The following is a 13,363-nucleotide window of genomic DNA, read 5'->3' on the forward strand; positions in this document are numbered from 1 at the left end:
GACACGAAGGGTCAGATTTTCCATTAGGGGCTGATGGTAGAGATGATCCAAATATGGTGAACATGACTATGGCAGTCCAAAATCCTATACGGAGCAATGAAAATCTTGGAATAGATTTTAGAGCAAGATAGCTTTTAGGGCAAAGCCACATGTATTTCAGAAAACATTTCATCTGTATTTTGGAAACAGTCCCAAGATAATTTGTGGCCCAAGCTGGCGATAGGTATATGGAAATGGATCTGAAGGGTGTAGGATCAAGGTGAAAAGAGTGTAAAGATGGATAAAGCCAAATGTATTGAGATAGACTCACTCAGCAGAAATTATGAATTCAATATTTTAGCCTAAGTGGCTAGGAATGGCTCAAACAGTTTGAAAGCTTGGATACCTGAAAGATGAACCCAAACGTGGCCCACACTAAATGAAGCTGAAATGCCAAGAACTTCTTAATATGCTGTAGAGGAAGTTAACCCAAGATTTGAGATTATTGGGATTCTAAAGTATTTATTATGTAAGATCTGCTCATCCAAACCAGGAGGGTTCCAGAGAATATGCCTTTCACTAGAGCTGTGACAAATAATCATGAGTATAGCCCCAGCATCCTAGAAGAGCTGTGTTGAAGTTCTTCCCTACAAATAAGAAATTACATCAGAAGTTACTGTCATTGAACCGAAATGCCTAAATATAGTGTTAATAATTTGAATGCAGAATGACAGGTATGGACATTAATCAAATAGTCTGACTCACAGAGATCTTTGCCATTGACTAGTTGATTATGGTTCTCTAGAACCGATGTATGTAAGAGGTTGACTCAAGTCTTTCTTGATCTGAAAAAGGAGAAAAACTCCAGGCCTTGTGAGTACAAATCTGACTTGAATCCCTTGCACATCATGAATGGTCATGGATCCTTAACCATTCCCAGACTGGAACCAGTTCAGTCACCCATGGCACCTCTAATGATGGGAGAGACAGATCCCCAGGAAGAAACCCTACTACATTGCCAAAGAAATACACTGATAATCTTCCCGCCGGCCATCCCGAAAGGAACATTCAGTCATATACTATGGTAACTGTGTAGTAGATGAGGGACATAATCATCTTTTCAGAGATTCATGATCATTGGCTCTCAACTGACAATAATTCCCGGAGCTCCAAAGTCTCACTGGGGATCGCCAGTTAGAGAAGGAGTTTAGTAGGGTGACATGATCAATGAAGTTTTGTCTCAGGTGCATGGTTTCTTCTAAGAAATCCACTGTCATTTAAGAATCGTTGCTTTCCAGTGGGTAATCTATCATTTAACTCTGGTTACTTTCAAGACACTTCCTTTGTTTTAATTTTTACAAAAAAAAAATCTACAAATAGATATGTGGTATCTTATTGATTTCCTATGTAAATTAATGTAGAACCACATTATTTTGTGACTCTTTCATGGCATATGAGGCTGGTTTTATTGTGGCAGTGTGAGGGCACTAACAAACGTGTCTTGCAACAAGTCACAAATTATTTTCAAAACACATTTTAATTCATTTTTTAAAAATACATACTCAAAGATTTAACAACTCGGAAAATATAGAAAGATGTAAAAGGAAGTTCCAGTTTTTGCTTCACTTACCCAGTTTCTCTGAAACCAGGTAACACTCTTTTAAGTGTCTTTTGAACTCTTGTAAAAGATGGAGATAAGGGCGAGTAAAAATATTACAGTCCATTTTTTAATACTATTGCTCTTGAATTACTATCTCTTATTAATTACAAATACACTCAGAATATTATTCCATAACAATACATTTTGAACTCACCTGTTCTTTCACAAGCTCAACAAAAATTCCTTTGTATGGCTGTATCCTCTAGGATACTTTCACATAGCCAGCAAAACAGCCCTTTTTGGCTAGATATTTTAGTTGAGGTGTTTAAAAAATCGCTGCAGTTTGTAATAGTTTTTAGGCTCCAAATCTCCTACGAGCAATATTTATCTGCTTGATCCTCCTAGAAGTTAAGCTTATAAGTCAAAGAGTAAGTACATCAGCTTTTTGATGGAATTTGACAGATTCTTCTCTTTCCTACAGGAAGCGTGATAGTTAAAGAGACATCTTATAAGAAAGAAAGTGGAATTGGCTAACTCTTCCCGAGGGTGGCAGGATGGACATGAGAAGAAGGCTGAGTCCCCAGAGGTTATTATAATCTCCTTCCTGTGTCAGCTCATGGCTACTAGTCACCAGCTTTGTTGTATAATACGATACTTTAATTTGTTTAAGCCAGGCTTCATTTTTTTTTTTTAGCGCTCAGCCATAACATGTCTTCTTTCAAACTTGCTACCCAAGGGATCTGTGAAAAACCAGGCATTTTTCAGGATTTATTGAGTATGCCAACATCCACCCAGATGTCCATCTCTGTGAATCAGCACAAACGGGCTGAGAATTGCATAACCAAGAGTTAGAAATTCTTGACTATTCAATACGAAAGAAGCATTCTCTAAGGAGAAATTTAAGCCCAAAGAAAGAATACAATCTGTCCAATAAAATAAAAGAAAACAACGCATCAGAAGGAGAACACTGTGAGCGGCTCTTCTCTCACGGGGGGGGGTCTGGTGAAGGATCTTGGATTTCTGAAGGTAGAGGACTTGCCTGTGGTGCTTGTGGAGAAGAAGCACCATATAGGCGCTGGCCCAGCCCATGAGACTCAGAAACAAGAAATCCCGCAGGGCCATGAGGATGGGAAACGTCCACTTCATGACCTGGCTTCTTGGGAGGACGTAAGAGCAGCTATTTGCGTGGCTAGCTTGTGACCTGTTTAGGCTGCTCGTGTTTCTGACGTAGTAGAGTAAGTTCATGCTGACCAAGGAGTTGAGGACCCAGAAGAAGAGGCAGAGGGGAAGGATGTGCCTTGCGGATGCTGGCTTGAAGCCGGCAGGCACGGGGGCTCTGGGGCTGATGGTGGTGGCCTGGACCACGGCGAGGAAGCTGCTGGTGGAGATCGAAAGGCCCCGGGCCACCCTCTCCAGAAACACAAATGCTTTACAGCCCACGTCGCCCAGGACGGTTCTCACACCAAACATCGCTATTGTCTTCAGCGTTACCTTGGACAAAAGTATCACGGTATTTGTAAAAGCCAAGTGGATGCTAAGAAGGTGTACAGATTTCGTCGCAGTGCCCGAAAAGAAAGCGCACATGTACTTCACAAACACAGAGATGTTCCCCACGATGCCGGGTCCGGTGAGAAAGAGAAAAATTGTTGCCCGGATATTGTTCAAAACCATGTTTTTGCTTCAAGGGCAGAGAAATTTGAATCCGGCAAGAGGCTTTCGAAGAAAGCTGTGGGCCCAGGCGGATCTGCGAAGAAAAATGCACATCAGAGGGCTCCTCCGGTGCACAGAGGACAGTCACGGTGTATGTGACAGAGCAGATTTCTGTCCGAAGAACTCTCTTCCTTTCCCCGTGAGTGCTCCCGCCGGGTCGTTCTATGTGGCTTCGGATGCGATCCTGAGAATCAGAATACAGAATCTGAAGTGGCAATCCGATTTTGTTGTCTCGCTCCACACGGGCGAAGACAAACTACGTGCTCCAGAGTTTACGTGTCCCCGATACGTTCGATCCCAGCGTGTGCTGAGCGGAACTAACATTTCCCCCAACCGGACGTCCCCCTGTGCTTTCCAGTTCCTCGCGTGACATCACCATCAGCCACCCCCAGGAAATCTGGGTCTTGCTCACCGCCCCACGTCCCCACACGAGAGCCTGAAAACCTCCCGTTGCATCAGTGTCTTTTTTAGCTCCCACATTCAGCCTGTCAATCTTTCCCAGGGCCCGTTAGGTTCAGCAGCCACGGCGAATCTCATTCTGACGAGGATAACAATTTCCTGGTGTGCCTCCCAATTCCAATCTTTATAGCTCTGATACACAGCCCTGAATACTTCCAGAGTTGTCTTTGAAAGCCCAGACTGAGTCTGTGACTTCACTGCTTGCAAGTTTTCACCGGGTTTACCTAGTTTCAACATCAAATCAGACGGCGTAGCCTTTGGAGATGGGACCCCAACTTTTCAAGCCGGATCAGCCAGAGACGTGCAGACATGGTCTGTGGGCTGGACGAGCTCTGATCAGACCTGATGCAGTCTGGGCAGGCCCCAGGGGGGTGGGGGGGCGGGGGACCTTGGAATGCTGCCCGGCAGGGGGGCAGGGGTCTGCACAGGAGGTCTGAGTCCCGCTGAGGACACGGAGGAGACCCCAGGAGAGGCCTGGGTCCCTTCAGGGCGTGTTACCGGCGCCCCGGAGGGGGCGGTTAGGAGAAGCCAGCTAACAAGGAACTGGATGCTGTCCTGAGACAGGGGCGGTTTAGGAAGTAGGGACTCCCAGGGGTGGGCAGGGTAGCCAAGTGGGCTGGGGCCGCTTCGGTAGGAAAAGAGGAAGCACAGCCACGAAGGGTGATGGCGCCAGTCACACTCGCTCAAGAGCCCTGGGGGAATCCGTGTTTGCAGGGAATTGAGTGGTCAGCTGTCCCGCGGCTGTCCTCCCGCCCTGGTTAACAAGGGAACTGAGGCGCCTGCTGTCAGTCCCAGCCCGCCGGTCCCCTTTGCGCCTGGGTGAAAATGCACACTCTCGCCCCCAACCTCTCCCACCTCCCTTTTCACCCAGAAGTGGCTAGAACACTGCTGACAGCTTCCCCCAGACAACATAAACCAGGAGGTCTGACTGAACCGCGGGGCTTGCATGGGCCCTGTGTGCTTAGAAAGGCGGCCCACAGGCCTTCACTCCGCTCCCTACGCTCCCAGTCCTTAAGGGCTCGGACGACGGTGGCCCGGAAGGCGTCTGGCAGCACGAGCTGCCTGAACTTAGGCTTGTGTCCGGGTTTGGCACCAGGAGGCCTCACGACCCGGGGACCTCGGTCGTGGCCTTTGGGCCCCCGCGTCCTCCCCCCCACGGACACGTGGGGAGACCGAGGCCTGCGCCACGTTGTCGGAGAAAGCGTGACAGGATCCCGACTGCCTCGCACCTCGTGAAATAAACGGCCCGCCTGATGGCAGGAACAGCACCTGAGCCAACCTTCTGGAGTCAGAACAGATTCACTGTTTAGTCAAAGCCCTGGAATCTGTTACAGTGACTGCACTCAGCACAGCTCAGTGCCCCGCCATGTCCTCATCAAAACCGTTTGGTTTTGCTTCTCTCGACCCAGAGTCTCCCAAGTTTGCAGCCTTCTTTTCATCTTCCCCAAATTTCAAACTCTGAATCAGAGTTGGGACCGGTGTCTGTGTCACCCAAGCAGCCGCTTCTCTTCGTTTCCGACCGAACCCTGGCAGAGGAGGGAGGGACGGTGTCCTCCCAGATTCGTTTTGGGAAATGTCGAAGGAAACGATTTTCACAGACACCGTTTCCCTTCAGACGGGTGCGTGGAGCCCCTTCTGGATCTAACACCTACCCGCTGAGCCAAGGAGGCATCCCTGTCGGCTCGTGTTCTCAACTGACAGATGAGATCAGCGCTTTCGGCTCCAGACCCCTAGGGTCCAATTGCAGGGGATTGCCTCGGGCCCCCACCTCACGACCCGGCAACCCTACAATGAAGAAGTGGGATTTCGGCAACAGCCACTGCAACGGCCACCCTGGTGGCTGTTAAGAGGTGCCCCCGCAAGCCGGCGCCCAGGGGCGAAGCAGTATTCCGAATTAAGCCCGGTGTTTCCCCATCATTGTAAGATCCCACAGCAGTGTTTCCCTGTACCTCCCACCGTGGTCCTGAATAGTCTGCCTTAGCGCCTTGAACAAGCGTCATTGAATATTCTCTTCTTTCACATTACCTATAGGTGTACCAGGAACCTGCTAAAAATACTTATGTAACATGTGATGTACATGTGATAAAAAGCCTTTTGAGATAAGCACTATTTTCGTCCCCAATTTTGAATGAGGACACGCAGGCACACATAGATTGCATAAGTTGCGGGGCACCTGGACGGCTCAGTCAGTTAAGCGTCTGACTCTTGATTTCCGCTCACATCATGATCTCCCAGTTTGTGGGATTGAGCCCCGCATCTGGCTCCTTGCTGATAGCAAAGGAGCCTTCTTGGAACTCTCTCTCTCCCTCTCTCTCTGCTCCTCCCCTGATCTCTCTCTCTTTCAAAATACATAAATAAACTTTAAAAATGTCGCACACAAAAAAGACTGCATACGTTGCCCACTGAGACTTCTAAGGGCAAAAGAAAAAATAATAATTTTCGCTGGTGCAAAAGAGAGACCCCACCTTCCCTTCTCTTAAGAGTGTTTTCTTAAAAAAAAAATTATAAATTTTTCCTCAACCCCTTTGAGATGTATGTAAATTTTTTTAAAAGCTAAATAAAAAGCTTACCAGTTTTGCAACCCAAGAATGTTTTTGTCAAGGACCTGTGAGCCACCTTTTGAAACATAAGCCTGAAAGAAGACAGTGCCCTTGTCACCCAGTTGCTACGGGACATTAGGAGCCCAACTTCTGGGAGGACCTTATCCCAAATTGCAAAACTGCACCCTGTCATCAGAATTGAGAAATTTATTTATTTTCTCTTCAGATGAAGCCAATTCATTTACACAGCATCATCCAAATCGCCAGGTGACTTTAGGACGCACTATGTGTGACAAATGGTGCTGGCCAGACTTCTCACTGGAGGGCAAGCTATCACTTATCTTGAGATAAGATGTATGTGATGGGTTGCACCTGCTTGGCTCTATTAAAAGTGAGCTTTTGTTTTCTCCCATCCAAGTACTAACCAGACCCAACCCTGCTTAGTTTGCGAGTAGCTTTTGTTTTCTGTTCCTGCAGTCTCTTTAGCGGATTGTCTGTGGTGCACAGCACATTATGGTTTCCTGCTTTCTCAATAATGAAATTGTTTTCCTTCCCTTTTACTTTTTATAGAGAAGTCTTGTGGTTGGCTGGAGATTTTGTTGCTAATTCTCTTTCTCCAACACCCATAGATAGTAAGTAGCTGAACCAAGGATTGAACCCAGGATTCTAACACAAGAGCACAAGCTCTTAACTCCCGCCAGTTCCACTGGAGTCAGATGCTTAACTGACTGAGCCACCCAGGCGCCCTGGAAAATAAAGGCTTAAGAAGAGAACATCTTCAGGACCAAGGGCTTAATAGAGACTATAACAAAAATAATGAGGGGTGCCTGGGTGGCTCAGTCAGCTAAGTGTTGGACTCTAGATTCAGCTCAGGTCATAAACTCATGGTTTGTAAGTTTGAGCCTTGCATCAGGCTCCATGCACACGGACAATGTGGAGCCTGCTTCAGATTCTCTCTCTCTCTCTCTCTCTCTCTCTCTCTCTCTACCTCCCCCACCTTTCTAAGTAAATAAATAAATTTAAAAAAAAAATAAAGACTTTTGCTCTGTGAAAGACTCCGCTGAGAAGATGGAAAGACATGCCTTAGACTGGGAGAAATATTTACGAAGTGTGTATCAAACAAAGGATTGTTCTAGAATGTAGAAATAACACTCAAAACTCAAAAGGGGAAAGAGGAGCAATCCAATTATAAAATGTGCAAAAGGCACGAAATATTTCAATGAAGAGGACGGACAGATGGAAAGCTAGCATGTGACGAGATGTGCAACGTCACCAGTTTCCAGAGAAATACACATTAAGATGAGATATGTCAGAGAAATGAAAGTGTACGTGCACAAACGCTCGTACACAAATGTTCACAGCCAGTTTGCCTTCGAATGGCGAAAAGCTGGAAACAACCTGGAAACAACCGGAATGCGCCTCAATGGGTGAATGGTTACACAAAATGAGGTACATCCATACTATACAATAGTATTCAGCAATAAAATTAATTACCTGCAGCCCGTGGCTGGCTCACTCGGTGGAGCGTGGGACTCTTGATCTTGGGGTTGTAGCTTCGGGACCCCCGTGCTGGGTGTAGAGATTCCTTTTTTAAAACTCTTTAAAAAAATTAATTAACTATTGATGCATGCAACAATTTAGATAGATCTCAAGGGTACTATACTGAGTGGGAAAAAAAATTCTAAAAGTCAATAATCCGTCATCTATCTATCCATCTACCCTTCCACAACTTTGTTTGGTACGTTTGAATAAGCAATGCATTTGCTAGGGTTTAAAGCTGCATCTATAAAGAAATAAAATAAACAATCCTCCCCCACCCCAGTCCCAAGCTACCCCTTCCCCCACTAACATCAACCTTTCACCTTTATCCCGTGGGCCCACCTGGAATTTCTTCATACAAACGGAACATACAAGTACAAACGTGTAACTCAAAAGGCCTGTGGTCGCCCCTTCTGCGCATGTTTACGTCCATCGCCCCGCCCCCCGCTGGTGAGTCCCGGGGGCGCAGTTGGCTTGGCCCCCTGGCTGTGGCCCCCGGCCACGCTCACTCCGGCACCGGGAGCCCCAGGTGAGCGGAAGGTATTTGTTGTCTGTTGTGCCCACGTGGCCTCTCTTCTCCACACTCCCCCTTCTAACCCGGCACGTGGGATGCAGACCCCACCGTGTTCGTTGGATTGAGCCAGGTAGGGTGGGAAGGTCTGGGTTATCTCTAATAGCAGAGCTTAGAACAGCTTTTTTTGTAGTTACGGAGCCAAGAAACACGGGGGGAAAGGAAAAAAAAAAAGAGGAATTAGAACAGGGATAATGTGTCTGATACTGGCGATTTCCATAAGGGGCGGTCTCCTCTGCCTACGCCTTGTATCAAGGAGTTCTCCCTGGTTTGGGCCAGAAAAGATCTTTCCTTTCTCAAATCGATGCAGTTTCTCATAAAGATGTATATAATTAACATCATTAAATGTTTCCTATATTATGTATTTCAAATAACATTGAAGATAGTGTAGCTTTGTTGTTCGATTTATCTGTTAAAGTGAGAGGTCTTGGGTTCAAGACCTTATGAGATTCAAGTTGTATTTAATGGGATTTTCTTTGCTCCTGCCTCCTTTCCACTCTGGCTCGGGTTCTCGCTCGCTTGCTTGCTTTCCTCCTTTCTTGACGAGTCTTCACTGCCTTCACTAGGTGATTCCACAAGGGACTTGCCAGCATTCAGATAATCAACAAGCTCAGTAGTGTCTCCAGGGGTCTCTCATAAGATGAATAAGAATGAATGGTAGGTTAGGGCAGCGGTGTTCAAGTTCTGTTTGTGTTTCCCCTCTTCGATTCAATACTATTAGAATGTTTTTAAAAGTTCATAAAGCTAATGAACAAAATATGTATGTATGCCAGCGCTTTGTCTTGTTGATGTTTTTGTTTCATGCCTTCGGGTGTGTGTGCAGTGATATAATTCATTGTAGTTTTGATTTGCGGTTCCTTCAGGATTAATGATGTGGTGCACCTTTTCATACGTTTACTGGACGTTGAATACCATTTAGTGGAGGTGGCTGTTCAAGCCTCTGCCCATTTTTATTGGGTTGTTTATTTTTCTTTATTGACGTCTAAGAGTCTGCATATATTTGAATCTTTTGTCAGTTATGTGTATTGTGCATATCTTGTCCCAATCTGTGGTACCTCTACTCAGCTTCTTAATGATGACTATTGATGGATAGAAAATCCTAATTTTAATATTGTCCAAATTATAATTCTTTGTAGGGTTAGCCTGTTTGACATCCTGTTCTTTAAAAAAATATCTGTCTACTCTGTAGTCATAAAGATATTCTCTTACACTTTCTTCTAAAAGCTTTATTATTCTACATATTAAAATCTTTATTCCATCTCTGTTTCTTTGGGTTATGTAGGTTAGGAGGTCAGGTGCATTTTTCCATGTGGATATTTCAGAAACCCAACATAATTCACTTAAAGTCCATTTTTGACCCACTGCACTGAAGTGTTGCCCTTATAATAAATCAGATTATTATAAATATGTAGTCTGGGCTTAGTCTCTTGTTCTATTGATCAGTTTTCTCATTCTAGTAGGTCCTTTATATTTTCACATAAACTTAAGCATTCGAGTTTATACACACACACACACACACACACACACACACACACACACACACATTTTGGAATATTAATCCAAATTGCACTGCAACTTAAAGAGTGATTATGGGGGGAGGGTGCCTGGGTGGCTCAGTTGGTTAAGCGTCCGACTCTTGATTTTGGCTCAAGGCATGATCTCATGGTTCGTAAGACTGAGCCCTGCGCCAGACTCTACCCTGCCTGCTTGGGATTCTCTCTCTCCCTCTCTCTCTCTGCCCCACCCCCCCTTCTCAAAATAAATAAATAAACTTAAAAAATTAAAAAAAATTTGGGAGAATTGACACCTTAAACATACTGAGTTTTACTTTCCACGAACGTGGGATTCTTATTTATTTATGTAGCTTTAATGTATCAATGTTTCATAGTTTTCAGTGGAGAAATCGCATAAGTGATTTGCTTGTTTTCTCTTATATATTTGATGTTTAAATTTTTAGTAAAATTTTCAATTATGTATTGCTAATAGGTAGAAGGCAATTCTTTTTCTATTGATCTTCAATTTATTGAACTTGCTAGTTCCACTTTTTCATTCTTTCCTGTTTCCTACACACACAATTTTATTAATGGTGAGTAAAAACAATTTTACTTATTTCATTCCATTTTCTTTTCTCTTCTCCTCGTTTTTTTTTTGTTTTGTTTTGTTTTTGTTTTTGTTTTTTTTTACCTTCTCACAGGGTCTAGAGTCTCCAGAACAATGCTGAGGAGAAATGATAATAAACATCTGCCTCATTCCCAACCTCAGAGAAAAGCATTTAAAATTTCCATATTGAATATGACGTTAACTGTGGTTTTCCTGTAGCTAATCTCTATCAATTTAAGAAACTTACTTTCCTTTGTAATTTCCCTGAGAAGTTTTATTTATATTTTTCATAACTGGGTGTTGATTTTTGTCAAGTGTGTTTATGGCTCTACTAAAACGAATGCATGCTTTCTTTGTCCTTTGATGTCTTTATGAGATTCATTATTTTCCTCGGTTTATTGAATATTAATCCCTTCTTGTATCTCGGGAATAAATTACACCGGAGCATAATATATTACCCTTTTTATGTATTGTTGGGTTCTGTTTGCCAATATTTTGTTTACAATTGCTGCATTTATATTCATAAGCAACGTTAACCTATGATTTTGTTACCTTGCAATGTCCTTTTTCAGATTTTTGTATCAAAGTTGTGCTGGTCCCTTCAAATGAATTTGGAGGTATTCCTGGGATTTTGCTGATGGCCAAATAACTCCCTCGTTTAACTCTATGTAGGCTGGACGTTGGCCTAGGATGTTTCCATCCAATCTTTTCTCCTCTGTCCTTCACTCAGAATCATACTTGCATCTTGTTTGGATGGCTCTTGGGCCTCCCGGGCTCCCTCCACATTTTCTCTCACAGTCTGTTTGCCCTGGCAACTTCCCTGGATATTTAATTTGGTCTTGGTGTTTGCTTCTCGGAAAACCCAGGCCAGCACACTATTTTTATAATACGCTTCTAGTTCAGGCTGCACAGAATTTTTGCCATGCAAAAAATTTCACTACATCATCTACCTGTAGCTACTAACAGAATCAGTATAGAAAGCAGGTTTCCCCACATCTCCGCGGGCACCCCGGCGGGGAGGCTGGTGGGAGGCCCTGCTGATCAGCACAAAGGGGCTGAGACTGGCGTAACCGAGCGTTAGAAATAGTTTCATATTTAACACCGTGTGGTCATTGGTCAGGAAGGAGCCGATGCAGAAGGAGAAAATGAAGTCCGCCCAATAAAAGAGAAGGAAACAGGCCATGAGGAGGAGGGCACTCCGCGTAGCTCTCGTCTCTGGGCTGGAATTTCTCCGGGATCTGGAGCTCCGCAGGTGGAGCACACTCCGGCGATGCTTGCACAGACGGAAAGCCATGTACCCGCTGCTCCAGCCCGTGAGGCTCTGGGAGATGATGTCCCGCAGCGCCATGAGAGTCAGGAAGAGCCACCTGACGGTCGCCCGGAGGGCAGCATATGGCAATAGGGGTGGGAGCCAGACGGTGTGATCCCGGACCCGTTGGTGCTCTGGGCGGCTGTGATGTAGGAGAGCAAGTTGGAGCTTATCAGGGAATTCAAGATCCAGAAGAGGAGGAGAGAGGGGAGCACTTGCCACGCGGTGCGGGGCTTGAGCTTTCTCCACGAGGAGGTCCTGGGGCTGATGGTGAGGGCCTGGACCACGCTGAGGAGGCAGGTGGTGCACATTGAGAGGCCACGGGCCACTCTCCCCAGATAAAACACGGTTTTGCAACTGGCACTATCTAGAAAGTTACTGACATGAAAAGCTGCTGTCATATCGAAAATGCCTCTGGCACAAAGTGTCATGGTATTGGTAAAAGCCAGGTGGACGAGGAGAAGGTCTGTGGGCTTTTTCTTAGGACCCATGACAAAAACGGACACATGGCTCGCAAACAAAAAGAAGTTTCCCGCACAGCCAGGTCCAGTAAGAGAAAGCAAGATTGTTCCCCGGATGAAGTCAATCCAGTTTATCTTCCACCTCATGGACAGTACAGGAAAAACCTTTTGAGGAAAACAAACAAGTGAGGACGGCAAAGACAAACATGTTTTACGGCTGTGGCCTCTCTCCGGTTGACTGAAGGGGACAGAGAAGCGGAAATACCGCAGTGTGTGCGTGGTCCTGCCTATGCGTTCTGTTCAATCCACGCTTTCTCTGCCCTTTATGCTTCTGCAGCAGCATTTGACTTGTAGAAGGGATGACTGTGAAATCTGCATGTCCCACATCACACAGGGTCCATCCGATTCCCGTAACTTTACCTTCTGAACGCTCCACCTGTCCGTGCGCGTGCGACAGTGTTCCCCCGGACGTCCCGCTCTAGGTCACGTGTTCCCCAACCCGCGGTCAATTCCTGCTTTGTGACGCTGCATTTCACCGTCCCTCACGTCCGACATCCAGCCAGCTTCATGTTGTAGGGCGCATTGTGGGTCCTCCCCACCCCCTCTGGTAGCCTGTGCCTTCGTGACTCTACTGCTATGAGCCCTGGCTGGAAACAGTTGACCTTGTCTGGAGAATTGCCTCTGGCAAGAGAAAGCAACCCCTACCAGGAGGGTACACACGCCCCCCACCCGCGTCCGGGCCTTATTCAGAGAACCTAGGCTGGTTACCGCCTGCGGGAAGGAGCTCGGCCACCTCCACATGTGGGGTGCTCCGGTAGGCAGATTCATTCCGCGGTCTCGTAGGCTGGACGTGGCTGATACGTTCTGATGACTAAGACCACATCTGGAACTTGTTTTCACCTGTTCACCCCTCCTTTATCTTCACTTCCTCCAACCCCCACCCCCCACCCCCGCAATAAACCCTGTGAACAGAATTAAACTTTCAGAATCTGCTTTGAGGAAATCCAGTTACGGCTAATGTCGTACTGATTATGTTTCTTTTTTTTTTTTTTTTAATTTTTTAAATTTAAATTCCAATTAGTTAACCTAAGTGTA

At 45.6% G+C, this 13,363-nt stretch overlaps 1 protein-coding gene and 1 pseudogene across 1 annotated transcript; both read right to left on the reverse strand.

The window, feature by feature from the left end:
* Positions 1 to 2,063: 2,063 nt before the first annotated feature.
* LOC102956607 (putative vomeronasal receptor-like protein 4) lies at positions 2,064 to 8,191 on the reverse strand. Its single transcript, XM_015540739.2, has 3 exons — positions 8,170 to 8,191; positions 7,783 to 7,857; positions 2,064 to 3,473 (listed from the first exon to the last, which is right to left on the reverse strand). Exon 3 carries the CDS (start codon positions 3,248 to 3,250, stop codon positions 2,348 to 2,350), a length of 903 nt encoding a protein of 300 aa, XP_015396225.2. The 5' UTR covers positions 3,251 to 3,473; positions 7,783 to 7,857; positions 8,170 to 8,191; the 3' UTR covers positions 2,064 to 2,347.
* A 2,346-nt stretch (positions 8,192 to 10,537) lies between these two features.
* LOC102956326 lies at positions 10,538 to 12,927 on the reverse strand (annotated as a pseudogene).
* Positions 12,928 to 13,363: the final 436 nt, after the last annotated feature.

This window comes from Panthera tigris, chromosome B2 (genome assembly GCF_018350195.1).
Source record: "Panthera tigris isolate Pti1 chromosome B2, P.tigris_Pti1_mat1.1, whole genome shotgun sequence".
In the NCBI taxonomy this organism is placed as follows: Eukaryota; Metazoa; Chordata; class Mammalia; order Carnivora; family Felidae; genus Panthera; species Panthera tigris.